The sequence below is a fragment of the Orbicella faveolata genome, unplaced genomic scaffold, assembly GCF_042242905.1.
Source record: "Orbicella faveolata isolate gen_17 unplaced genomic scaffold, um_ofav_v1 contig_46, whole genome shotgun sequence".
Lineage (NCBI taxonomy): Eukaryota > Metazoa > Cnidaria > Anthozoa > Scleractinia > Merulinidae > Orbicella > Orbicella faveolata.
Window position 1 is genome coordinate 27,337,501 of NW_028301576.1, and position 27,500 is coordinate 27,365,000.

The window sequence follows — 27,500 nt, forward strand, 5'->3', positions numbered from 1 at the left end:
CCAATTTTAAAAAGAAAAAAAGCAAGTAGATTCGTTTGTATCAATTTGTATTTTTAGGGCGAAAGTTTGTTCCGTTTGTAGTTATTGTGGAAGATCGAATCAAGCTATCAAATTACAAAGATGTATGCACTTCCCAGGAAGTAATTTCCAGGGATTATCTTACAGCCAACTGCTTTACTCCTTCTTAGGTGTATTAGGCAACCAACATTAAGTCGCAAGCAAATCAAGTTATTTTCAATTGAGCGAAGACTTTTTGATAACATTTTCTGTATCAAGATGCGAATCATGCAATGTCAGGCGTGCAAGTTTCAAGCAAATGTATTATTCCCTTAGTAGACGAACAAAAGCAAATTTCATTATACAGTCATTCTAACGTTTAAATACAGACATTGTAAGCATTTTGATAGTGTTCTGCAGACACGTGTGTTTGACTTAGCAAAGAGTAAGTCCTGTCACGTAGTTCACTTCTACAATAATAGAGGCCATCATTAAGCCGCCGATTGTTATTTTCATGGGCCTTCGAAATCGTTCTATTTCATTAAAGTTTATATTGTGTAAGCGTGTTATAATGAAAAATGAAAAAAAAATGACGTGGTTACCCTGTGGTGGGCAAATATGTTTTTAAGTGATTAGACAGAAATGGTTCTATTTCATTAAAGTGTATGGTGTGTAATCATTTTATGGCATTTTCTGTCTGTTGCTATTTCATTATTACAGACTAAGCGTGTTCAGAAGCATATCACCTAGAAGCGTTTAACTCTGGTTCAATGCTGCCGATTATCTCGAACCAATCAAATTTAACTTCCTAATATGGAGCAAGGGCTCTCGCGTGGATATGTCATATACGTGCAGACTACACGCGGACAGCAATGGCGGACACATTTCGTTGCGAGTTGAGAGAAGGTTGCTGTTTCTGGACCGATTTCTGCACTCATCATGAGAATCAAACGAACCTTTTCTAGGAGCTGACAGTGTAATACCTAGGCCAGTTATCTGCCAAGTCTCAATTGCAGGTAAGCTTTTTTTGCATCAAAACTAGTCAATGGAAATCATGCTATGCTGAAAACGTTTGTTTAGCACACGAGCTTTCGTTTGCTGGGTAACAATGATCAGTATTGTGGATTATTTTCGCGTGATAGTTGAACTTTAAGAAAATCGGACTTGAAATTGTGGCTTTTCCCTTGATTTGTCATATGTTCGCGCCATGATTGTGTGATTTATACCCTTGTTTTATCACGATAAGTGAATAATTTTGTGGCTCGGCTTGTTCCCTTTATATCTTAATGAATGTTTTCTTGTTAATTTCTTGTTGTAGTACGTATGCGATCCGTTTGTTTGGCCGATGTTCAAGGGTTTTGGATCCTGCTTTGGATACTAACTGGTCTACCAAACTGAGACATCATCTCATTTACCGTGCATTTACATGTTCATTACCATGTTACGGCCTGTCTTGAATTGTTATCTCAATCAAAAATTTACTACTCTTGGATGTTATTGTTCAGCCATTTTTTATCTCCCACTTCTGTACACTTGTTTTCCTTTGAATGTTGGCCGTAGAGGGAGACTGTACATAAGTTTAAATCAATAAATAATAACTGTTTTATGTGAATTTATATTACACATGACTGTCAACCCACCTGGTGCTGAGTTTAAAAAACATACTTTGTAATTAAATTATTATTTTCAAGTAGATGCAAGTCAGTGTTTTTTCATCTCCCATCTGCAATTTAAGTTACAACCACTGTAAATAGTATGAGGTCTATTATTTGTCCAAAACATTCTTTTCATGTAATTCAACCAGACCTTTCCATTGAGCCCAATTTCCCTTTACATGGCCTCACGAGGGCCCCTCCCATGTACCAAGAACCCAGGAATGGACACACCGAGCAAATACAAGTTACATACAACAACTAAACACTAGGTGAAGAGAAATCTCTAACTCTCATCACTTTTAACATTGATATTGTCAATGACAATGACTGAGGCAAACTCATTAGTAGGCCTTTTACATTGAACACATTCAAGCAAGTTGAGCAAGACCAAAATCATCTTTATCACACTTGTCTACAAACCAGATACATATTGCACATTAATCTTGGATTTGTAATGTTATTTTTTGCCATTTACATTGGTTGCCCTTAACTTAGTGATTGTTGAAGCAAACCATACCCTACTTCCACAATATTATTATCAATAGAGTCCTAAAGTGATGACGTCACAAAAATAAAATTTTTGAAATTATGGGATATGATGTCATATTTTTTATAGAGGAACCTAATAGAGGTCCTTATCGCAAAAATTAGCTCTAAATTGCAATTCCCGATAGAGATATAAGGGATCAAAGTTTGATAGCATGCCATACAAGCCCTTCAAAATTTGTTTCAGTTCCTTCAGTTTAGAACTGACTCAAAATTAGAGAGATTTATATGGGGCAATACCAAATTTTCATACTTCATATTTCGGCTGGGAGTTACAATTAAGAGGTAATTTTTGGCAAGAACCCTTTTTTGAAGGACGCTCAATTCGAAAATGGCACCAAATCCCATAATTTCACAAATTTGTTTTTTTGTGACGTCACACTTTAGGACTCTATTTGCCATTATTTATTTATTTATTCATGTATTCATTTATTTATTTATTCCAGTTACTGCAATTTATTTTTGTTATTTTGAAAGAAACATCGCTCATTAGGGACTGTTAATTTTTTATGGGGTGGGGAGGGGGACAGCTGGTGGGATTTGATAAAAAGTACCTCTTCATCAGAAATTTTTTTTCCTACCCCCCTTGTACCCCTAAATGTCTGTGATAATTCATTGCAGTCTGAAAAGCATAGATGATTTTAAGCCAGGATAAGCAGTTTTGACACTGCACCAGTTAAGGTGGCCGAACACAGTTTTTGCGCGTGCTTTTGCTAATGCAATTCAGCGCGCGCACAAGGATTGCAAAAAACAAACATGCGGTTAATAGAGCGATCATTTTATTTACTCAACACCTGCAGTATCTGTACTATTTTTCTCTACAATTGAACACAATGTATTGATGGCTTTAGTCTTTTGTCACAAAGATATGTGAGAAAAGGTAACGATGCAAAGAACCCAGGAATTCTCAGCTTTTTCTTTGTTACCGAAAGAACCCAGTTAAATGCAGCACATGCATAGTAAGTAAAAAAATTGCTATTGAATGAAAATTTGCACTCTCGGAAATACGCCTATTTCTCGAGAACCACTCGTTAGAATTTCACGAAATTTGGCAGGAAAATACTTTACGAAATAAGTAACTGGAGTATTGAAAATAAGTGAACTTTAACAAAGGAAATTCTAGATATTCCAGTGAACCTTCAACAAGGGATAATTAAAGATCTCTCTGTTAAATTATTGGCAAAATGGTGTTAACTTGTGAGAATCGTTACAAGCTTGTTGCATGCAAATTATAAAGAAAATCTAATGACTAGATTTTCTACAAATAAACAAAACTGATTTTAAAGGCCTAACCATCAAAAAACCAAAGTTTGTGTTGTTAACTTGCTTGCTGCCATTTGTGGTGACCGAGAGATGAAGGGTGTTAGAGAAAAAGGTGAATGAAACACAGGTATCAAAAACTTGGTTCAGCCACCCTTGTCATAAAAATAGACAAGGATCAGAGCCCCTAAATCATAGCTGAATTGCTTTGACTGTTTGATTAAAAGGAGTTGTATGGTCATTATTGAAGGTTTGAGCATATTTACAGAGTTCAAAGAAGGGGGATCTGAGGGCACACTCCCACATGAAAAATTGAATATTCAGGACTTCAGGAATTTTATTTCAGGCATTATAGCAGGCCTTTTGCACTTGAAGATGCTGTCATCACAACACCCACATTCAAATAGAAATACACAAAGCCTGTGTAAGTTACTCAAGGGGGTTCAGCTATATTTAGCAACCAAATTCTTACAAGGAGTTTAATTCCTGCTGCAGGGTACCTAGCATAGCATGGGGGGGGGGTGTCTGGGAAGATTTTAAAGCTTCAGACAGGGTTCGTACCCTTTCCAGAAAAAAATTTCCAGGAGTTTTCCAGGACTCAGATTGATTTTTCCAGGACTCTAAAATTCACATTATCCCTTTCACTCCCGAGATCTCAATGTTAATTCTCCTTACTGTCTGCCATACATTTCTTTTTTTTTTACTTGAGTTTAACAGATTTCCAGAACTTTCCAGGACCAGTAGCCTTTTTCCAGGACTTTCCAGATTTTCCAGGACCCGTACAAACCCTGTTCAGAACCCGAGGAATGCTATTTAGGTATTCTGGCATAAACTTTGCACTATATAGATGCTATCATGAAATACCTGTAAAAAAAATGACGGAACAAAATTAAATACAGTCGAACCTCCCGTAAGCAACCACCCAAAATGTCAAGCCTAAGTGGTTGCTTACGGGAGGTGGTTGCTTACGAGAGCTTCGACCATATTGGGTCAAAATTTCGGATCATTAGCATATGTAACTGCAGAGACTTACCCCATGTTTTAAATGTTTTATTCATGTCATTTTAGGAAAGAATCCGGTACTTTCAAATGAGAAATTTCAGTCTCTTTTACTACACAGGCATACAATAATGATACAGCATCAGATTATCGAATTTAGGCTCTATTATTTGTGAAGTGGTCGTGGTCGCTTAAGAGGTGGTTGCTTACAAGAGGTTCCAAATATAGTGCTTTGACTTTGAAACTTTTTGTAATCTGGAGAACTGGTTGCCGAGGAGAGTAGGTCACGCCCAAAGGTTCAACTAGACCTGTATTCAAGTTAAAAGAGACAAAAGCTGACATTTCTCTGTTTTATCAAAAAGAAGTTATTTGTGTAAGTTGAGCTATATTTAGCAACCAACGCTATAATCTTTCTGGTTACCACTTCTCTGGGTTCCCCTTTTTGATGTTTCTGTTCTCCACTCCCACTGTTTGAGCAAAAGCAGGATATAATTTTCATCCCCACAAGAAGGTGCATAAATTATAAAAATACTTACAAATGAATTAAAATCTCAGTCATTTCCAAAACTTGTGTTATTTTTGGAGTCACAACACAAAGTTCAAGTTGCTATTCAGATTGGCAATTATTCTCAGCACCTTGAATTGCTACGTTTTGCATTTAATTTACACAAGTCACACAATGTAAATTACGCACACACACCAAAAAAGCTTTTCATTCAGTTTGATTGGCTTATACCTTTCCTTAACACAATCGTGATCATCTCTTTGCCACACTAGTAGACACTTAACAGAATAGCCATAATTTGTAAGATGAAAAAAAAAAAATCTGGCATTTTTCCTGAAGCATGGATCTGCTGTTGCCCTGGAGACAATAATTTGCCAACTTGAAACATAAAGGAACAACTCTGAACAAGTAAGTACATCAAGTAAACCGTACGACTATAAAGCTAGAAAATGACGTAAATGTGATAAACCAAAGATTTTAAACTGACCTTGACGACATGATGGCTTGTTACCAAACAAGTTGTAGCCCACTTGGTTTACCGCCTAGCTCTGAAAAAACTTTCAAGAATGAATCGGCGAGAAAGGGAATTAAATCTTACTTTAACACGAACAAGTTCTCTTCCTTCAAACACATTTATTTTTACTACTTATAACCAGGCATACTTTTTTTTCTTGTCCTCCGCAACATCAACCGCTGTGATCTGCTTCGCAATCCAACAGGTGGCTGGACGTTCGACTACATATGGAGATCTAGAACTTTACGAAGCCGTTTTCAAAGACTAAGAGCCGCAGCAGACCCAAACTTTAACAAAGAAAACCTTATTCTCTGGCGTATATGGATGATACTTAACCTCCAACATTTTGCTTTGCCATTTCTCTGAACTTCCATGACATACTTCAAACTGTAGCGCTTATTAAATTCCAGATAACACGAAACGATCGACCGTACAATATCACCACCTTTGCAACTGTCCTGAGCAATCTTCCTAACTTCCTCACTTTTTCATACGTCCCTTACATATTCATACCACCTAACCTAAGTACCGTGTATTTGTCGCGAAAGAACTTCGCCTGTTCACTAAATAAATCAAAAACTCTCTCACTTGATCTCTTTATTTATATTACGGACAGACTGCTACAATGTTTTACCGATCCGAACTCGCTGGCACAAGAGTCCAGTTAAACCTTGAATGTTTCTGCCAACTCACCAGAAACTCTTTCAAGTACAACCTCCTCTCTTAATGCTTTTCCCTTGACGCAAATCTTCTTTTTCATCTTGCCCGAGAACTTCTTCCCTCTAGACGCCATTTTGAACAGGTTTGTTTTGCAAGAGATTCACGCGAGGAGTTCGCGAAGAGCGCGCTATGCAGAATTTCCTTATATGGGCAAAAATTAGAAGAGTGATTTTCATTGGTCGGGAATAATCGGCAGCATAGTTTAAAACAGATAAGGGAAGTTAAACGCTTCAAGGTGATATGCTTCTGGCGTGTTATAATGGAAAAAACATTGAGGGCAGTGGGTACCCTGTGGTAGGCGAATATTTTTTTAAGCGAATAGATAGAAATGGTTTTATTTCATTAAAGTGTATGGTGTGTAACCATTTTTCGGCATCTTCTGTCTGTTGCTATGTTATTATTACAGAATTAGCACGTTATAATGAAAAAAACATTGACAGCGGTGGATACCCTGTGGTGGGCGAATTTTTCTTTTTTAAGCGACTAGATAGAAATACTTCTATTTCATTAAAGTGTAAGGTGTGTATCCATTTTGTGGCATTTTCTGTCTGTTGCTGCGTCATTATTACAGAATTTGCACGTTATAATGAATAAAAATTGACGCAGGTACCCTGTGGTGGACGAAGTGTTTGTAGCCCTCCTGTGGAATAATTCAGTAAGTGCCCAAAGATTTTTTTGCAGATAATGTTAGTATGAAGTCCCACCTTTTAGACGATATGCTCCGTTTTTTGAAGCATGCTCCGCCATTGGAGATATTTTGGCCTAAACTTTGCGTATTTTTACAGTTTTCACTATTAGGTGAGAAGGGGGTCTTGGATGAGACCACTTGTGTAATAGGAATTAGTTGTAGAAGAACGAAACATAGACAACAGATTGCCTTTGGGTGGGACAACATTCACTGAAAATTTGAAAAGATTTGTTTGAATTTTCATAGCAGTAGAGCTTTATACTTTTGACCATTTTTTAGGTGATTTTTGGTCATTTTTGTAAAAAAACTAGGGGGGTGGTCAACTCCCCCTGGTTTTGACCAAATTTCCTTAAACTTAGACTGAAGTAGTTTTGGGTGGACCCCTTCAAACTGGCCAAGTTTCTTCGAAATCAGTGAGATAGCTTGTGCCACCCCTGCCTGGTCCTATCGTGGATGCACTCTTAATCTCTACTAAATTCCACACATGTAAACTTATTTTCAAATGGATCATGCAAGAAAGGCTTGCGCTACACATTGTCCAAATGTGGTAACTGACTAACAGAACTATGCAAAATCACATGATTTCTGAGAAAGAGTCACATCAGCAAGAAAGTCTTTATGTGCTGGTGAATTTTTTGTCAAGATTTTGACAGAAAAACACAAGAAAGACTCACAACCTGTTTGGCCACTGAAATACAATACTGTCTTCACAAACTGAGCTTTGAAGTCTTTAAACTGTTCTTGCCACTAAATCCATCTTCAGCCTGTTTTGAAGACAGCTGCCCTTAGCTCACACTTCGTAGAATCCACAATTCCACAAATACTAATGTATTTAAGAGGCTGTCCACCTAAGAATCAACCACTTAATTCGGATCAAAATTTCGATTTCCTTCAAAATTTCTCCATGAAACAAGGTTTATATATGGTAAAAGAAAATACATTTCTTTGGTTTCTATTCTTGATAATAGTTGAGATTTTGAGGAGAATGTGATCGATACCTGAAACCCTCAAGTTGGGCCTTTCACGAAGCTGAAATTAGCCTTCTTTCGGATGCTTGCTGCCAAGTGTATATTTAGTGCACAAAGATAAGAATTACACCACCATTCGATACATCATTGTACTTAACACAAATGGTAACATCAAACCTGAGTATGGAAAATTACTAAAATTGTAATCACTTAAACAGGACAATGTCAACGCCATTTTCAAAAAGCAGGCCAGGTGGCATAGTGAAAAGCGAAATTTCTCATAATTCTGACTTATTTGGAGAACCTCTTGTATTTTTCTGAAAACTATTAAGATAGATCTCTGAAACCATGGAACAAAATTTATTGGCATTCTTCCGTGTGAAGAGGTACGATCATAGTAAAATGACACAAATTCGCCATTTGGCAATGCACAGCATTGTGAAGCCACCTGAGCAAAGGATTGGTTTTAGCTTATATTTTCTGATTGTTGTAGCTCAAATATCAGTTTAAATTGATAGATGTAGCATTGGTAATGAGCTGATAACACAATAATAGCATTCAATATAAAACTTACCCTATAAAAGTCTTAAAATTATCCATTGAACGTGAAATCGATGTGTTTGAATAGCAGCAGGAACTCACGACTCGTACTGACTTTGCCGCCTGAAAACCCACCGTAAAAGGAAACCAAAATCCCGAGACTTTCCTTGATTATACAGTAATCAATTCTTTGATATTTTGCCCAAGTGCAAACTTCTGTCTCTGAAGAGGAGTCAATCATTTCATCGAGCTTGGACTCATCAATCACTGTAAAATCGGTGAAATATTATTTTGTTTTGACTTGTAACACCGCTGACCAATATTGCAGTCATTACATCAGCAGTGAAAGGTGGATGGGAGTAAAGAGGGCCACACATTTATTTTTATTTTTCCTATTCTTATTTTTTTCATCAGGCTAGTTTCGGTCCAGAAACAATAAACTTTTAGCAGTCTCTGCCGTCTGATAGACATCATGTACATTTCTTAAGCTGCTGATATAGAGACTAACACAACGTAGTAATCAACAGTGGCTTCTCACATAAGCTCCGTGTACTGAAATGCACATCTGCATGTTTACTATAAGGTACCACCAGAAGCATAGGCATCTGGTACAGCCTATAATTACATCGTCAATATGGCTGAATTACAAGATGTCAAGATGTTATTAAGGCTCTTCGAAACACGGATATTTCTGCACAAAAGCAGCCAAGTGTTCCACCAAATCTTTTTTTCTATCCTTCGATTTAAATGAAATATCAAAGTTTCTCAGGATGGCTTTCAACATGACAACATTAAACTTTGACCGTTTGCTGCCCTTGCAGTACTCACAAAGGTCGTAAACATCGTAACAAATTGGATGGCGAAGACCAATCTTTTCAATAATGTTGTTTATAAGTAGTTGCCTACTGTTTTCTTCTTGCTCTCCAAGTATATTCTCAAGTTCCGCCCCGTCATCCACATCATCCATTTGTTGTCCTTTCCTCTTTGCAGAAGCCAGCTGGGAGAAGTAGCTTTTAATCTGATTTTTTGTAAGCCACTCCTCTCTGGGAAAGCGACGGTTATTCTCTTCATCTCAGGCGTTTCTCATGTTTGCTAAAACTTGATTGGGATCTGCCTTCAAGCCTGTTTTTTCACCAAGTTCAAACTTTGCATTCAAATATGCCTTAACCTTTGGACTAAAACGCGTTGAAACACGAGGCTTTGAAAGAGCCCATCCTTGGCTCAGATCTGAAGGCAGTGTACTTGCCGTTTCTTCTAAGCTGCGAATGCCACTGCTGCTTTACTACCATCTGCTTGCACTGGATCAACTGTGGAAAAATGCTTGGCCCATTCTCTCCTCATGTGGTCGTAAAAGCTTTCGGACGTGGGCGTATTTCCATGATTTCCGATTTCAGCATGTATTTCGAGCTCACAGAAGCTCTTGAAAGCCTTTTGGCATCCAGGTTCTGGACATTCAAACAGGTGGCCTTCTTGGACTAAAACGCGTTGAAACATGAGGCTTTGAATCTGAAGGTGGCGTATTTGCCGTTACACAAAAAAACAATGCTAAATTGCTTAAATATAAGACTTTTCACTATGCTTATATGGTACCTGTTGCAACTTTCACCGATCGGAGGCTCATCTTCAGAAAAACTTTGGAGCCACTTTGCCCCCTCTAGTTTTTCCTTGTGACTTTTTTGGCATGTTGTACAGATTGCTAACCAAACACAAAAAAGTGAGATGAATAACGATGAACGTACACTAGGGCTATATTTTGCCAGTCAAATTTCTACAGTGGTACGCTTTCAAGTCTTAATAATTATTTATTTAAAAAGTAGTATATTTTACACTGACGGGACCCTACTTGTGCCCTTTCGCCAAAGAAAGTGTAAATCCCCTTTGAGGTCTTCAAGTTGATTACAATTCCTTCATTTTTTTTAAACTTCCTGGCGTGTTCTGGGTATTGACGGGTTCTGGGGGACTGCCAATACCTGCCAAGGTTTTTTCTGTGTTTTGGACACGCAGTCATCTCTTTAACCTTGCTCGCACTGAGGTCAAATAGGCCAACCCGAGCAAGAATTAGGTCAATCTCAGTCACATTCTCGCGTGACAAGTGACATCTGCGAAGGTGATTACTAATTTCCCCCACACATTCGCGGAGAAAAATTCTATTTTCTTCACCTCTATTTGGCCCGCAATGCTCGTTTAAGATCACAGAAAAGGAGCAAGTTTTCTCCACTGACATAATCTTGCTAGCATAACTGCTTCGCAAGCACTTTGTTTATCGATTATCCATTGATTTGCTCAGTTACGAAGATTGTTGATATGGTCAGCGGCAGTTCTTGAAACGAACAAACATGGCAACTGATATTTCAAACGTAATTGCTCGATTTCTTTTTACTTTTGACACTACTGGTACATTCATCTACCGGAGAAATTGTTGATTCCATTACCTACACTCATTTCACGGAACTAATCAGAAACATTGAATATTTTGAGATGACAGTCACAAGATTGAGGAATCGAACACAGCTTCCTGTGCTGGTCGTAACAATGGACTGATAGCCGAAAAAGTGGAAATCATGTCATGATGCCATGAACGTAAAGCGGTGGAAATTTAAAGGTGACATTTTGAATTTTCTTCCTTAGCTGTGATACCAGGTCATCTTCGTTTCTGAATAACACAAAAAATTTGAAATTTGTGTACTTAGCGTAGTGGTCGTGCTATTTGTGTAGATGACCAGTTGCTGAATTTAAGACAATTTACTCCATAGCTATCCTTTCATTTACTCCGGTGCCAATAAATTTTATTCCATGGTTCCAAGGGTCTATCTTAATACTTTTCAGAAAAATACAATAGGTTCTCTGAATAAGTCAGAATTATGAGAAATTTTGCTTTTCGCTACGCCACTTGGCCCGCTTCTTCAAAATGGTGTTGACATTGTCCTGTTTAAGTGATTACAATTTTAGTAATTTTCCATACTCAGGTTTGATTTTACCATTTGTTTTAAGTGCAATGATGTATCTAATGGTGGTGTAATTCTTATCTTTGTATGCTAAATATACGCTTGGCAGCAAGCATCTCAATGAGGGCTAATTTAGGCTTCGTGAAAGGCCCAATTTGAGGGTTTCGGGTATCGATCACATTCTCAAAATCTCGACTATTATCAAGAATAAAAACCAAAGAAATGTATTTTTTTTACCTTATATAAACCTTGTTTCGTGGAGAATTTTGAAGGAAATCGAAATTTTGATCCGAATTAAGTGGTCGATTCTTAGGCGGACAGCCTCTTAAGCGTTGTCGGCCAAGAATTTCAGACACTGCTGTTTGAACTTTCAGGAAAGATTACGGACCTGTTTCTGGGCTCATCTACCAGGAGTTTGCCATTTTCTCACATTTCCTTACATAACAGCTTGAAATAACTTTGTTTGGTTTGCCTTGTGGCCCTTCATTGTTAGCATCACAACTTGAATCTTTTATTCCCTAAACTGCTGATGTATCCTAGGATTATAGTGCTATTTAGATGAATTATTGCTCCTTCCACATGCTATCTTGTTGCATGCATGAAAAATATCCTCAAATATGTAATGATGTTCTTCACACAGCAACACTGGTCTAACACTACGATGTTGATGGAAAGCATAACTATTTTTATGCCGAGAGCGATGCCTATTTATAAACCCAGCGCACAAAAGACTATAATGAAATGGTTATAATCGCAGTCGTGCATGCGGCCAGAAACCACTGAATCACTGAAACACTTGTTTGGATTAATTTGGCCACTCACGTAGCATTTATTTCAAACCATTCAAATGCTAAGGTGTCAAATTAATCAATTAAACATCGCTATATTTGATTCAGTGAATAAAGTCGGGGCGAAAAACAGCCACAAGCCACATCCTGTGGCAAGCCCCAACTCAAGCCGCAGGCACGCACGCATGCACGCACTATGAAATAGTGCAGAAACGACCAAATATAAAGATAATGGAAACTATGTAATATGAAGGCATCAGGAACACCAGGCCCTTCTCTAACATGTCCTTGAAGCCCCGACGAGTAACAGCTAGTTCTTGGGCTCGATAAGAGCACGCGTTCCAGCGCTCTAGATTAACAACTACTCTAATATAAAATTGTTGCCCCAGCCCTTGTCTGACAGGCAAACTAACTCTGGAGATAAGCTAAATTGTAGATCACGTCATGATTAATCGAATAGTAAGAACACTTATAATAGTAGACAAAGCCAGCACTTGCCTGGTCTTTGTCGGAATAAAATAAAATAACTAACTGGAAAAATAAAATAGGATGTACTAGCCTAAAATTGCTGCCCCAGCCCATGCCTGGAAGGCAACCATTGATCTAGCTACAACTAACAGCTGAAGTAGTTTACTGAAGACTAGAAATAATAATTATGATGCCCCAGCCCCTGACTGAAAGGCGAGCTTAAGTCTTAAACACCTCTCCAGGTTGACGAATATACAGTTTAAATGTGTCGGATTTCCAACGGCCAAGGTGGCAAATCTGGGCGTCCGATAAACCTTGGTCAGCTGCCAACGATGTGGCGCCAATCTGAAAAGAGTGAGATTTGTATTTGGATGAATCAAGTCCACAAAAGTTTAGTGCTTGCTGCAGTTTTTGCGTAAAATGGCTAGTCTGAACTAGGGATCCATCGGAAAAGCAGAACAAGGCACCCGGAGTGGTACCCCGCATAGAACAGTAACGTTGTAAATAATTCACTGGGCAAAACTCTGTTCCCATTGCGCAGTCCAAAACAACTGAAAAGGGGCGCCTACCCGAGTTATGTTTGAAGTTGGTGATGACAATTGTTGCGGCGGTCACACAATTGTCTTTAAATTGGAAATGAAGGTCTTGTATTTGTACTAAAGGTTTCAAAATCGCACCCTTGGCCGTGAGTTCGCCTACTCGAAAAAAGCCATAGAAGGCCACCAAAAACATGGTCTGGTACAACAGCCTTTGATATGCTGATGAGTTGGTATGATCTAATGCGAGCACTAATCGTTGCAACACGCTACGTGTTATTGGAAGTCAAATGTCTGGTGAAGAGTATAGCTTACTGTGAGCCGCTAAAATCTTCTGCACTAAAAACTGTTTAGTGGGATCAGGAAAATTAGCTAGCTTGTGAACATAACTTAACGCGGAGACATACCTTGAGATTGTCGAGGAGGCAAACTTCCTCGCCGAGAGATATGATATAAACAATGCTAAATTGTTTACCGAGACCGGAAGGAGCGAAGCATGTGACTCGCAAAATTCAGATGAAAAATCGACATATGTCGACCAAGCTCTTTGGTAAGTCTTACGCGAACCCTCAGTAATGGCTGTGTGCAGAAGGTCATTCAAGTGATGCGCCAGTTGTTGGGTGGTAAGCCCGGTGGAACCGGCGTCGGTTGTTTGTCTGCGTAAGGTGCTAGTGATCTGAATTTCTCTACCTGTAAGCGAGATAAAGCATCGCTTTCGCGGTTAACGCGACCAGCGATGTGCTTAGCATGAAACAAAATATTGTATTTAAGTGTGCAGAGAACAAAGTGCCTAAGCAAAGCCATAACTAAACGATCTTTAGAAGTTTGCTTATTGATTATAGCAACAACTGCCTGATTATCCGAAAAGAAAACAATACATTTGTCATGCATAAGCGGTCCCCAAATCTCAAGCGCAAGGACAATCGGAAAGAACTCTAAGATAGTAATATGGAGTTGTTTCCAAGCAGCGGGCCACTCTCCAAAACACCAATGTGTGCCAAATACTGCAGTGTAGCCCAAGGAACCCGCCGCGTCCGTAAATAAATTGAGGTTTTGGGAAGTGGCCCATCGCAATCCGAGGAAAAAGGATTTGCCATTGTACACGCTCAAAAATTCCCGCCAGACGTTGAGATTGTGTTTACATTCCTGGGTTAATCTGACGTGATGTGTGGGTTTCCGGATACCTTTAGTCAAGTCTATCAAACGGCAGTGAAAAGCATGCCCAGGAACCACAACACAGCAGGCAAAATTGAGGAGCCCTATTAAAGATTGTAGCTCTTTCAGCGTGACGCTTTTACGAGAGCAAAAATTCACCAACTGGGTATGGCATTTGGCAAGCTTGTCCTCTGGAAGACGAGCCTCCATCAATGCTGTATCTAAAGTGATCCCTGTGAATTGCAGAGCATTGGTGGGGCCCATAGTTTTCTCATCGGCTATTGGAACGCCTATACGACGGCAAACGCAAAGAAAATTATCGAGATCTACCTGACATTTGGCCTGCGAATGCCCAATAAATAAGAAGTCATCTAAAATATGGATGACCGACGACGCGTGCAATCTATATTTAGCAATCCATTCTAATGCAGTGCTGAATGATTCAAATATATTGCACGATGACGAGCACCCCATGGGAAGGCATTTGTCAAAGTAGAATTTCCCTTGCCATTCCATCCCGAGCAATAGAAAATCGCGGGGGCTACGGGAATGATATGAAAAGCGGATTTAATGTCTGTCTTAGCCAGAAAACAGCCCTGTCTGATTGCTTTAATAAGCCTAACAGCATCATCGATAGTGGCACATCTTACGGTGGCTAAGTCTTTTGGAATACCATCATTAACAGATAACCCCTCCAGGTAAGACAAATGATGAATTAACCTAAATTCTCCCGGTAACTTTTTGGGAATGATGCCTAGGGGCGATACCCTAAAAGTTTCAAAGGGAGGTGTATCATACAGACCCACAATTCTGCCCGCTGCGAGCTCTTTTGACAACTTATTCACGCTAGTCAGATTGTCCATGGTGCTCTTCAGATTTGGGGATTGGATTGCAAGGGGAGAACCAAAATATCGTATTGAGAAACCGTGAATAAAGCCTTGGATAAGATAGTCCGAAATTACGTTGTTATAGCCCTTAAGATAAAATACAAGATGGTCGGGCCTTACCGGCGTTGGCCCGCGGCTCAACAACTGATGCTCTTCCCTGACTGTCACTCCCAGAGGGCATGCTAGAGGCTGCGTTGCTTGTGTTATTGTTCAGTCTGTTAGCGCTGCATTGGCTTGCGGGATGGACTGCCCCACATTTGAAGCAGGAGTGTTTGAAATTGCAGCCCCTGCAGAACTGACCAGAATGAAATCTCCAACACACCCCTTTGGGAAAGGACTGAAAGGGACGCTGGTTGGGTCGCCTTGCACGAAAATCATAGTTCAAGTTTGGGCGTGAGGTGGTGAGGGAGCTATGCATGGCCTGGTCCCATAATTCCCAAGCCACGTTATCCCATGGGTATCGGTCAGGTTTAGACTGGCAAAGAAATTGGAACTACTTGTCGTAATAACCCAGTTACCTTGTTTTGCCGCAATGTCTCTGACCACCTCACAATACTTCATCAGAGAACTTGTCGCCTTAGGTACCCTAATTGTATAAACAGCTACAAACACATTAAATGCAGTCACCCATTGGTCAATGGATAAGCTACGCCGTTTTGGCTTAACGTGCTCAAGGCAAAGACTAGGGTGATCATGGTCATTTGTGACAGATAATCGATATTTGGACTCGTCTGGTGATACGGAGAGGAGAGACCCGAAATCAACATATTCGTTTGCCCATATCTTTGCCTTGATACGATCCGAGATGCGAGACTCAAGGTCAAAAGTGACACTGGAAAACGTGCCATCCGGTTTCTCAGACGCAAAGGTTAGCCTACCCGCAGCCACGGTGTTCGTCAGATCTGCAATCTCTTTTGAGGCGGCATCTTCAACCACGGTGGGCTGTGACGTGGACTGATTACTAGGTCTCTGTTCGCCAACTGCGGGAGAGATGTTGAGAGTGCCGATGCCGGCCGACTGTAAGGCCCCAGAAATCGCGTTTGATATCAATTCACTCAGTGCGGTGGGGCTGAACTGTGGTGAGGACGTTGTGCTGTTAGGCAGGGACGCAGACTTACCCTCTGAACGGCGCTGTTTTGCCGATACCACCTGTGTGGAACTTTTTGACGCCTGGCACCTAGAGGCTCGTTTAGGAGGCATGCTTATGAAAAATTGAAATTATATTACTTAAACGTAGATCAGATTAAGACGCTGTGAAGCTCAAACAAAAAGGCAACTGCTCGAGCACTACCTTAAGATATTGGCGAAGCTTGCCCACCTTACAATTGTACTCCTCTGAGTCCCGCGTACGTCGCCGCAATACCTGTCCTACTACAACAAATTCGACTGAATATACATCGTGCAAATCTCAAACTAATTTTTCTAGCTTGGAGCCAACAGTCTCAGGCGCGACCTTAACGAGATCATTGGAGCCAAGCTCCAAAATAATGATCTTGGGAGCAATTTGGCGCACAACTGTAAAGTCAAACTTACGAAATTTCTCGATTGTGCGGCCCCCAACGCCATGAAAATGAATATCCGCAATATCACTAAGAGTGATAAACGCATGCAAGTGCCGTTTCTTCTGCACAAACGCCGCAAGTTGGTGAACGAAGGAGTGCCCTATTATTAACACGCGATGTTTAGCCATAGATGTATAAAAGGAGAGGGCACTAACAGCAACTTGAAACGAAGGTTAACAATAGCTAAAATGGAGAAGGACAGACTAATTAGAGTAACAGTAAGGGCTATAAAGGTACACTTGCCTGATTCCGACGAAAGAAAAGTACGCTTCTAAGGCTAAACAGCTATCACGATCGGCGCTGGCAGAAAAAGGGGAGAGGGTTAGCAGAGCACACGAATTTAAAGCTTGCTCTGCGTGTGGTGTCTAAGCCATTAACGGCTATCTACCTCTGCAGCTTGTACCGTAAGATAAGATAAGGCCCTGCCTCAGCAGGCTAAGTCAATAATGGGCCTTTTTTTCAGAAATCATGCAATTTTCCAAACTTCTGTGATCCAGTCTACAAATTTAGATATGCTGTAACACAGGTCTTTCTTATGCAATCTATATGAAAATAATTTTCCATGTGTGGAATTTAATAAGGTTTAAGACAATCAAAAAGTTATTTACAAGGCTTTGCTTGTTTTCATTTTTTGTCATATAACATTGAACCAGAACAGTTTTGTCCAGCATACTATTTATGTTATTTAATCACTCTTTTTCTAGTTAATTCAATTTGTATATACTCGTTCAATTCAATTTATCAACATTAATTTAACCTTAAGAACTCAGTGCGGCTATCTGATCAGAAAGAGGAAGGTCTGGGAACAAGAACAGTTCATGTGCTTTAGCTTGTCTGCCATTAAGAGCAGTGAAAACAGCAAATGAATGACAAAATATCCGAGGCAGCAGGCCATGAAAGGTGGGCCTCCAATATATTGCTAACAGTGGATTCCCCATCTGTATCAACATTGTCTGAAGGTTAGACAGAAAGCAGGCCAATCCTCCACAGCATTACTACAGCAAGAAACATGATGGAGAGGAGTTAGGATAGAAGAACTTTTAGAGGACTATGGTCACATATTGCTTGAGGAGGAACACACCGAAGCAACCTGTCCAAAAAAGGCATCAAAGAAAACCATTTTGAATTTGCTCTTCTACACTCCAATGAAGATAGCAGAAGATGGATTTTGGAAGAAATGGTTGTAGAAAAGGACATGGTTACACTAGGTGAAACAAGAGAGCATGGTGCAGCTCAGAGAAAGGATTGTATCATCCCTGAAAAATATATTATTGGACCAAATGAGTTTGAATTTGTAAAAGTAACTAATAAAAAGTGTCCTACATCTAAGCAAACAAACCGATTATAATTGCAACATAGTTTAGAAACTGGTTGGGCATGGTCTGTTGTATATCAAGATGAAAATGGGCTTTGAATTCATGTTTAACACCATACATCTGTATCACCCATAAATGTAATAAAAACCATAAATGTAATACCAACCATAAATGTGGTAAAAATTAACCATAAATGTAATACTAACCATAAATGTAATAACTTTTAACCACAAATGTAATAAAACCACTAACCATAAATGTAATAAAATTTGCTCATAAATGTAACAAACTGAACAACCATAAATGTAATAAACTGGCTGTGAATTCCAAATCAAGGGGCTACAAACTTGCCATTCTCATTCTTCGTGAAATTGACTTGAAATTTTCAATAAGACCCCTAAAGGCCTGACTCCTTAAAGAAACAAAAATACTATTTCTTTGTGTGCAGTCCTAAACGACGCCCATACGGCGTGAAATATCGCGGTTTTTCCCGAGACACCCTAACGAGACCAAACTTACTAAAGAAATTTAGACCCCAAAGTATAGGTCCAGTAAGGTTTTGCTATAAAGAGTGACATAGTGTGTGTGACACCTCTATAATACGGACAACGGACTCTTAATCTCGGCCCAGAGATCAAAGTACACCTTATTCCGGACAAATCCGTCTGTCGTGTGATTTCCGGATGAAGTCCGTTTCGTTCCAGAATTCCAGAATGTATATATAGGAATTAATGAGGCACTCAAGAGTGGGCGTAAATTAAGAGAACCTCAATCTCTTTCAAATGGATGGAATATCATCAACCACCAGCACTTCAAACGCTCTGGTATATAGACTTTCTAATCATACTTGGGTACTTCCTTAATGTTCGCAGACCATAATTATAACTTCTTCGGTTTTGGTCTCTGGGTTAATTAAAATACTAACTTGATGCAAGAGGCCCGTGTCCTGAAGTAAGAAGTGCACAAAGAGAATGACAAGTTTGTAGCCCCTTGATTTGGAAGTCATAGCCAGTTTATTACATTTATGGTTAAGCCATATTACATTTATGGTTGTTCAGTTTGTTACATTTATGGGCAAATTTTATTACATTTATGGTTAGTGGTTTTATTACATTTGTGGTTAAAAGTTATTACATTTATGGTTAATTTTTATTACATTTATGGTTGGTATTACATTTATGGTTTTTATTACATTTATGGGTGATACAACATCCAATAGCATAGCAGCTCTAATGGCACTTTTGACAATGTACCTGGCACCTCTACTGGAAATTCTGGCATGGTCTGTGACACCTATAATGGAACTTATGACAATGTCCCTGGGACCTCCGATGGAACTTCTGGCATGGTCCCTGGCACCTCTAAAGGCACTTCTGGTATTGTCAGTGGCACCTCTAATGGCATTTCTGGTATTGCCCCTGGTATGTATGCCACCACCATACAAGGGGAAGAGCAGAGAACAGAAAGCTTCTTTTGCAGAGTTGTGAATGAGTTCTCAGTAGGTATAATAGAACCAACAGAGATGCCTAGATATGTGTATGAGGAAATTTTCTCTGAAAGACAATTAGAGGTAACCAATTCATCAAGAATCATTGAAGGAGAGACTTATTTCATAACTGTAGACAGAATATTCTGGAATTTACATTTGAGGAACTAAAGCACATAGCTGATCAAGGGTCATCTTTGAAGTTCACTTCTTACGACAAGCAAGCTGTTGACAATGGTGGGCCTCACAAAGAGTGGATTAGACTATTCAATCAAGACATCAAACAGATTTCCTTTGATAATGGTTCAAAGAACACAAATCTAAAGATGACGACTGTATTGGTTAAATGGTCTTTATTGCTCTACTTCAAAATGGCCATTTTTATGGATGAAAATCTGGAACTCCTTCCTTAAATCAGATGACTCAAATGTGTTATGACACTTAATGAATTCAAATGTTTGATAGATACATATATTATTGTCATGTTTACTTCTTGTCTTTTAGATAATGGGCCACACTATCATAACACAGGGCTCTCTTCTACTTACCTGAAGTGAAAAAAGTATTTAACTTCACCATCAGAGAGTACAACTATTTTGAAGCTGGTGAGGAAAAGTTGTAACTCCATTCACATGTAAGATTTTGCAGTGGCTACGTTTGGGAAATCACGTAGAAAGTGCAGAACAGGTTGCAGAGCTGATCAAGGTATAGTGTGTTCTCTGAATGTTGATATTTTGTATAAAAAAACAGTACACAGTTTGTGTGCTGATTTTCAGTTGAAAGGTCACTGAAAGATTTCACTCAGACTTAAAGCTCAATATGTAATTAAAAAATAACAAGAGCAAAAACAAACACAAAGCTCAGAAGTTCACTTTTAAATTAATCAGTATCAGTGGCACCATGCCATTCACCACATGCTTCTAGAGTCTCTTGCTTTCTTCTACTAGCAGACCTTTTTGCTTGGGGCACTTCAAATTGTTCAGAGTTTTCTTTTTGAAGCCTCGAACTGCTCCTTTGTCTTTTAAGCTTCTTCCTCTTTCTTGCAATTAGTTCCTTTGAAATCTGCTCACTCTCTTCTAACTTCCTTTTTCTTTGTAAACTATCTAACCTTTCCTGAGTGACTACAATATGGTCTTTTGCCCTATACATTTACAAAAAAAGTACAAAATTAATCTTCATCTAGATAACACAAAACTTCTGGAAGCAGTAGTTTATTGTTTATCCTTTTTCAAGGCAGCTCTGTGCCTGAACTCACTGAAATAGATGTAACATATCAAACATAAGACAGTTTCATATAGAACACTTTATTTGAGTGATTGATATACATTTAGCTTCTCAATCAAAACTAAAAACCTACACTAATTAAGAGCAGCTTTGCCTAAATATCAACTAGACTTGGAAGTAGCGAAAAAATTGAATTTCTTCAAACTCACCCAGAATGAAGCCCTACGGGCACTAGTTGCAAAAATATTGTTTTAAGTTCGATAAATCAAAAAAATTTTTTTTACACAATGTTTTCGTTTTGATGCCCCAAATCGGCCAAAATCGATTGAAAATGAGCGGCATACTTTTCCCCGGTTTCACATTACACACATAACACCGTATTGAACATCACGGCATTTAGTTGAATTACAGTATTCAAAATCTCTTTAAAGACATTTCAATTTAAAAAGAAAATTGAAAAAGCAACATTTTGAGATAATTGTTCGCTTCTAAGATATCGTTCATAGATGCATGATACCCTGAGATAATTTGAACACTGGCCTGATCTCTTTGATGTCGACGTGATTCATAGTTTTGCGCTTAATAACATTTGGCACACATCTAAATGTGCGCAAAGATAAATACTCAAAAATAAGAAACCGTTTATTTGCAGGAAAGGTTGGACCGCTGAAGATAATGTTTTAAATTCTGCATATTCTTTATTCAAGTAAAGCAAGCTACCTGCTTTCAGTTACGCTTCGTGTCGCTTAGCAAAAGTGACAAACTTACTGTATGTAAATAAAGGCTTAGTTGCCTTTGTTTCATTCTTTTATTTTTCTAATCTGAAATTTCTGTTATATAGGCTTAAGATTTTCTTCCCAAATTTACCATTCAATTTCCTATCCTGGCCATATTTGCAGAAATTCCTTCTCATTTGATTGCTGTAAAACTTCACAATCACATATCTTAAGGAGGTTCAATATTTGCCTGTGTCGTTGAAGGTGTCAAAAAAGTGTCAGACATTTATTATTTACTTGTTGATGTTGTACTCTTAATAGTTTTAAGATGCGCTTGTTAATACAAATCAAACATGTTAATACATGATCCTCAGTTACAGCAGCACAGAGTTCATCCATTTCAATGCTAATATGGCCTTTTTTAAGTATGTCCAGGTAGATTCTTTTACAGCGAACAGGCTTGGGTGGCACTTCTAATTCCCTTTTTCCTTTCCTACTTTATCTTCTCCAATATATGCCTGCTCGCAGGCTAGTGCCTCTCAATACAAATGCAGACTGCATTCTGCTTTCGGGAGTATTAGCCATCACGACTTTTGAAATGACTTTTCTTGGGAGTGGGGTGGGGGTGGATTAGCACTACTTCTAAAACCTAATCATAACAGCAAAACTGAGCATCATGAGTGACTAAAATGACTAAAACACAGAAACACAGGCTGTGCCGTTTTAGTTAGCAAAGGCCGGTGATATACGAGCAGCGAGAGCAAAGCTTACTTTTTTCGCGTGAGATTCACGTTTTCAGCTCGTTCCTTTAGTGCCTCTTAATCACACATTCCCTGCCAAGGGCATTATTTAACTCCACTTATAGTCCGTGTAACTGACAATGTATGGAGATCTGACCCGGATAGTCGCTGCTTTAAAAACCAAGGGCGGTGGTGCTATCCAATAAGATCGTTTGCCTCCTTTGACTCGCATTCGATATTTTTAACTATAAACCCCTGTAGACCATGCTGAATTTTCAAAATCAGGTCATTTTCTACACGTTTTATCCCTGAAATGAACTCGGTGACCCGCATTTTTTATTTTTTTTTGCATTTCTGACACAAGTAACTCATGATTTGACTGCCGTAAAATTTAAGAAAAAATCTATCCCCTGGAAAATTTTCGGGCAAACGTCCTTAAACACGCTGTTAAGAGTGTAATGTGAAACCGGGGAAGAGTAACATAACGACATATCAGGTGACCTCCTGACCTCAAGAATCATTAGCTGCCTTTTAAGATAATCCCTCTGACAATACGTGAATAACAATGGAAAGACATAAAAGCAAACTTGAATTGATGTAGGACCAAAAAGTTGAAGGTTTAATTAGACAGGCAAGGGCACGATGGCACGAACACGGAGAAAAGAATAAATATTTTTTAAATTTGGAGAAATGCAACCATATTAAGAAACATATTAGAAAATTATACTGTAGTGCAGATATCTCTACCGATCCACTCTCGATAATGAACGCACAAAAGCAATTTTACACTAAGCTGCACAGCAGTTCCAAAACAAAGTTAGACACTCCAGACGCAGCAATCTTCTTTGAAAATCCAAATCTATCAAAGCTATCAAGTGAAGCAAGTGAGAAATGTGAAGGAAAAATAACAATTGAAGAATGCCAAAACATTATCAAAACATTCCAACTAGGTAAGACTCCTGGAAATGATGGTCTGCCAATTGAATTTTATAATGTCTTTTGGTCATCAATCAGTGAAATGGTGGTCGAAAGCTTTAACGAGGCTTATGAAGAGGGAGAAATGTCTAACTCACAAAGGCAAGGGGTCATTACACTTATCGAAAAAACAGGTTAAGACAGAACCCGTCTTGAAAATTGGAGACCGATTTCTCTCACCAATGTTGACACTAAAATAGCATCCAAAGTAACAGCAACACAAATTACTAAAATTTTACCAGAGATAATCCACAGCAATCAGACTGGATATGTTTCAGGTCGATACATAGGGGAAGCAGCTAGATCAATTCTAGATGTCTTGGAATACACTAAAACATTCAATATTCCAGGTATATTATTATTCATAGATTTTGAAAAGGCATTCAACAGCCTTGAATGGAATTTTATGTTTAAATGCTTAGAAATTTTCGACTTTGGTAACAGTCTTGTAAGATGGGTGAAAACATTTTATTGCATTATAAACAATGGATCTTTTTCTGCTAATTTTGAGTTAAGCAGAGGTGTTAGGCAAGGGGATCCTATGTCGCCATATCTATTTGTGATCGCAATTGAGACTTCAGCTGCTGCAATTCAAACTAGTATCGATATTAAAGGAGTTAAATTAGACTTAGAGGAATGGAAACTTGTCCAATATGCAGACGACCTCACTGCCTTTTTATCCGATTTAACATCTGCACAAAATCTCTTTAAATTACTTGATCGTTTTGGAAAACTATCAGGTTTAAAGTTTAATTATACTAAAACAGAGGCAATGTGGATTGGTTCATGTCATGACAGCCCTGAGAGACCTTTATCTTTAAAATGGTGCAAAAGTGTAAAAGCTCTTGGGGTACACTACAGTAATAACAAAGAAGTGTCTTTTCAGAAAAATTTTTATGACAAGATTACCGAAATTAAAAAACAAATACATCAGTGGAGCTGGAGAGGTCTCTCTATATTTGGTAAAGTATCAATCATTAAAAGTCTTCTTCTCCCTAAATTGGTATATATATTTTCTATCCTCTCACATCCCTCGGAATTTATATCACTGATTCAAACGATACTATATAAATTCTTGTGGAAAGGGCCTGATAAAATAACCAGAAGAGCTACAATTAATTGTTCTGACTATGGTGGGTTAAATCTCACTGATCTAGAGACTTCAATTAAGTCTCTTAGATTAGCATGGATGTCAAAAATTTTTAATCCTGAACTGTCTCCACGGAAAAAGCTATCTTAGACATTTGCTCAAACCTTATGGAGGCTTTTTCTTTTTTCACTGCAACTATAATATTAATGACTATCATATTAATTTGATTTTTTATTTAGAAATGCTGCAGTGGTGGTCTGAATTTCGCTCAAATTTTTCAGTGGATTCAAGAGCTTTTGACTCTATAATTTGGAGTAATTGTAATATAAAGATAGACGGCAAACTGATCTGTTATCATAACTATATGAATGCTGGGGTAATTTTTATCAGTGACTTAATGTATTCTCGGAACAATGTTGAATCCTTTAACATAGCAAAGGACAAGGGACTAATAGGCTCAAATTACTTGACATGGTCTGCTGTTCGTTGTTCTGTGCCAAAGCATTTAAGGAATCTCATCGTCGATAGAAACGTTTTAAATACACTCGAGTTAAAATGTGGTAACAAAGATTTTGATCCTCTCTCGAGCAAGAGTAGAAACTTTTATGCTTTTCTCATTCAAGAAAAAGCCAAACATTCAAGAGGGTTCTCTAAACTAATGTCAGATTTTAACCTAAGTGAAGAAGAGACTCGACAATTGTTTGTACTGGCAAAATCAGTTGCTCTTGAAACATTTATACAATGTTTTCAGTTCAAAATTTTAAACGACATTTTGTTTTTGAATACCAGATTAGCAAAAATCGGAAGGATTCAAAGTGATCTTTGTACATTTTGTCAAACCTCTCAAGAAACATTAGAACAATTCTTTTATCGATGCTCCTTCTCAACAGAATTTTGGACTAAATTTGAAAACTTTTGGTTGACAGTAACCAGTGAGCAAATAAAACTGGAATATAGTAACATTATATTAGGAATATTAGATCAGAGATCTAACCTGCTCAACTACTTTATCATTTTAGGTAAAATTTATTTATGGAATTGTCACAAAAATAAACAAATCCCTGTCTTTTTGCCTTTCAAAGATGTGGTCAAGAGAAAATATGAAATTGAAAAGCTTATAGCCTCTCAAAGCATCTTAAGCTTAAAACATTTTCAGGCAAAATGGAACCTAGTTTTGAAGAACAATCCAATTTTTTTGTAAAGGAGTAAGTGCTGCTTGTAAATTATGTAAATTGATATGTACATTCATGATAATTCAAATACCTGTATTGTAATTTTATATAAAGTATCTTGTTAACACAAAAAGTAATTGTGTAATTAGAGTACAATGTAGAGCAAGATTTGTATTATCAGTTGTGTAGGCAGAGCATCTGTAGTGGTTGTTGTGTGTAATCGTAGTGTTAGTAGTAATCGTAGTGTAAGTAATGCTCGTATTGTAAGTAAGGTCAGTAGTGGTGTAAGTCATATTACATTGTAAGTAATGTAAGTATTGTAGGTAATGTTAGTATTGTAAGAAGTCTTAGTAGTGTAAGTAATGTTAGTATTGTATCCAATAGAAAAAAAAAGGAACCATTCACGCCAAGATAACTGCAAAATCCAACAGCACATCAGCGACTCGGCAAGATGTGGAAAAGGAGCTTGAGAGACTAGAGAGCTTAGACATTATCGAAAAGGTGACAGGCACGACTCCATGGGTGAGCCCCATCGTAGTGGTCCCAAAGAGTTCTGGAGAAGTCAGATTATGCATAGACATGCAAGAAGCTAACAAGGCGGTGAAGTGTGAGAAGCGCCTAATGCCAACCATAGACGACCTGGTTGCCGATCTAAATGGTGTGACCATTTTCAGCAAGCTAGACCTCTCCTCCGGATACCATCAACTTGCGCTAGAACCAGAGAGTCGCCACATCACGACTTTTAGCACTCATGTAGGTCTGAGGAGATACAAACGTCTGATGTTCGGAATAAACGCCGCATCAGAGATCTTCCAGAATGCAACTGAGGAAATACTCACAGGCCTACCAGGATGCAAGAATATCTCTGACGACATCATCATGTTCGGAGCAACTACAGCATAGCATGACCAGAATCTCTATGGTGTCCTGACCAGACTCCAACAACACGACATATGTCTGAACAAGGAGAAGTGTAGTTTCTCAGGAGTGAGGTCACATTCTACGGCCATATTTTCAGCAGCGAAGGAATCAGAGCCGATCCTGAGAAAATAGAGACGATCACGAACATGGGCGAGCCAGCGAATATGAGCAAAGTCAAGTCGTTACTAGGAATGGCCCAGTACGTTTCGCTCTACATCCCAGAGTATGCTACAATCACGGCACCGTTACGGGCTCTCCCCAAAAAGGAGACACCTTGGCAGTGGTCAGATGAACAGCAACATGCGTTTGACAAACTCAAGGACAGTCTGACTAAGAGTCATGTCATAGCATACTTCAATCCTGCTCACTTCAAGACCGAAGTGATAGTCGACGCAAGCCCTGTCGGTCTTGGAGGGTTACTAGCACAGAACGGCAAGGTTATCAGCTGCACGAGTCGAGCACTCAGCGACGTGGAAACCAGATACTCACAGACCGAGAGGGAAATGCTAGCGATCGTGTGGGCTCTGGAACATTTTCATCTTTACCTTTACGGATCTGAGTTTACACTCGTGACGGATCACAAGCCTCTCCTAGACATCTTTAAGAGTCACAAGCCCATTTCAGCTCGCATGGACTGATGGAAGCTAAGGCTGATGCCGTACAACTGTCATCTTGTGTATCGGCCCGAAAAGGATGTTGAGAACCCCGCTGACTTCATGAGCAGACACCCAAACCTCCAAGCAACCGCAGAGAGAAACGTTGCCAATGAATATGTGAACCATGTCTGCACCAATGCCATACCAAAGGCTATGACACTTCAAGAGATTCAGGCTGAAACAGAGAAAGATTCCACACTCCAGTCACTGATCAAGGCGATCGAGACAGACCGCTGGACTGATTCTGAGATACTAGACTACAAAAGACTCAAGGACAAGCTACTGGTCTACAGTGGAGTGGTACTGAGAGGTAACAGAATCGTAGTCCCAAGCAAGCTGAGAGAAAGAGCTGTAGAGCTGGCACATGTGGGACATCAGGGCATCGTAAAGACAAAGCGTTTAATTCGTGAGAAAGTTTGGTTCCCTGGAATAGACAAGATGGTCAAAGATAAAATCGATAACTGCCTAGCA

The 27,500-nt window shown here is 38.9% G+C and overlaps 1 protein-coding gene, 2 long non-coding RNA genes and 1 pseudogene across 3 annotated transcripts; 2 read left to right on the forward strand and 2 right to left on the reverse strand.

Annotated features, from left to right (window-relative positions):
• The first annotated feature begins 747 nt into the window (after nt 1-747).
• LOC149099329 (uncharacterized) lies at nt 748-1,690 on the forward strand. Its single transcript, XR_016203416.1, has 2 exons — nt 748-1,013; nt 1,316-1,690. It is a non-coding gene; the product is annotated as an uncharacterized LOC149099329 (long non-coding RNA).
• A 2,456-nt stretch (nt 1,691-4,146) lies between these two features.
• On the reverse strand, nt 4,147-6,441 carry LOC149099330 (uncharacterized). Its single transcript, XR_016203873.1, has 2 exons — nt 6,170-6,441; nt 4,147-4,322 (listed from the first exon to the last, which is right to left on the reverse strand). It is a non-coding gene; the product is annotated as an uncharacterized LOC149099330 (long non-coding RNA).
• Nucleotides 6,442-13,726: 7,285 nt separating this feature from the next.
• Nucleotides 13,727-14,578, reverse strand: LOC149099331 (uncharacterized). The gene has a single exon (XM_089276803.1). The coding sequence runs from the start codon at nt 14,546-14,548 to the stop codon at nt 13,727-13,729; it is 822 nt and encodes a 273-aa protein (XP_089132929.1). The 5' UTR covers nt 14,549-14,578.
• A 3,332-nt stretch (nt 14,579-17,910) lies between these two features.
• Nucleotides 17,911-19,926, forward strand: LOC149099332 (uncharacterized; annotated as a pseudogene).
• The last annotated feature ends 7,574 nt before the right edge of the window (nt 19,927-27,500 follow it).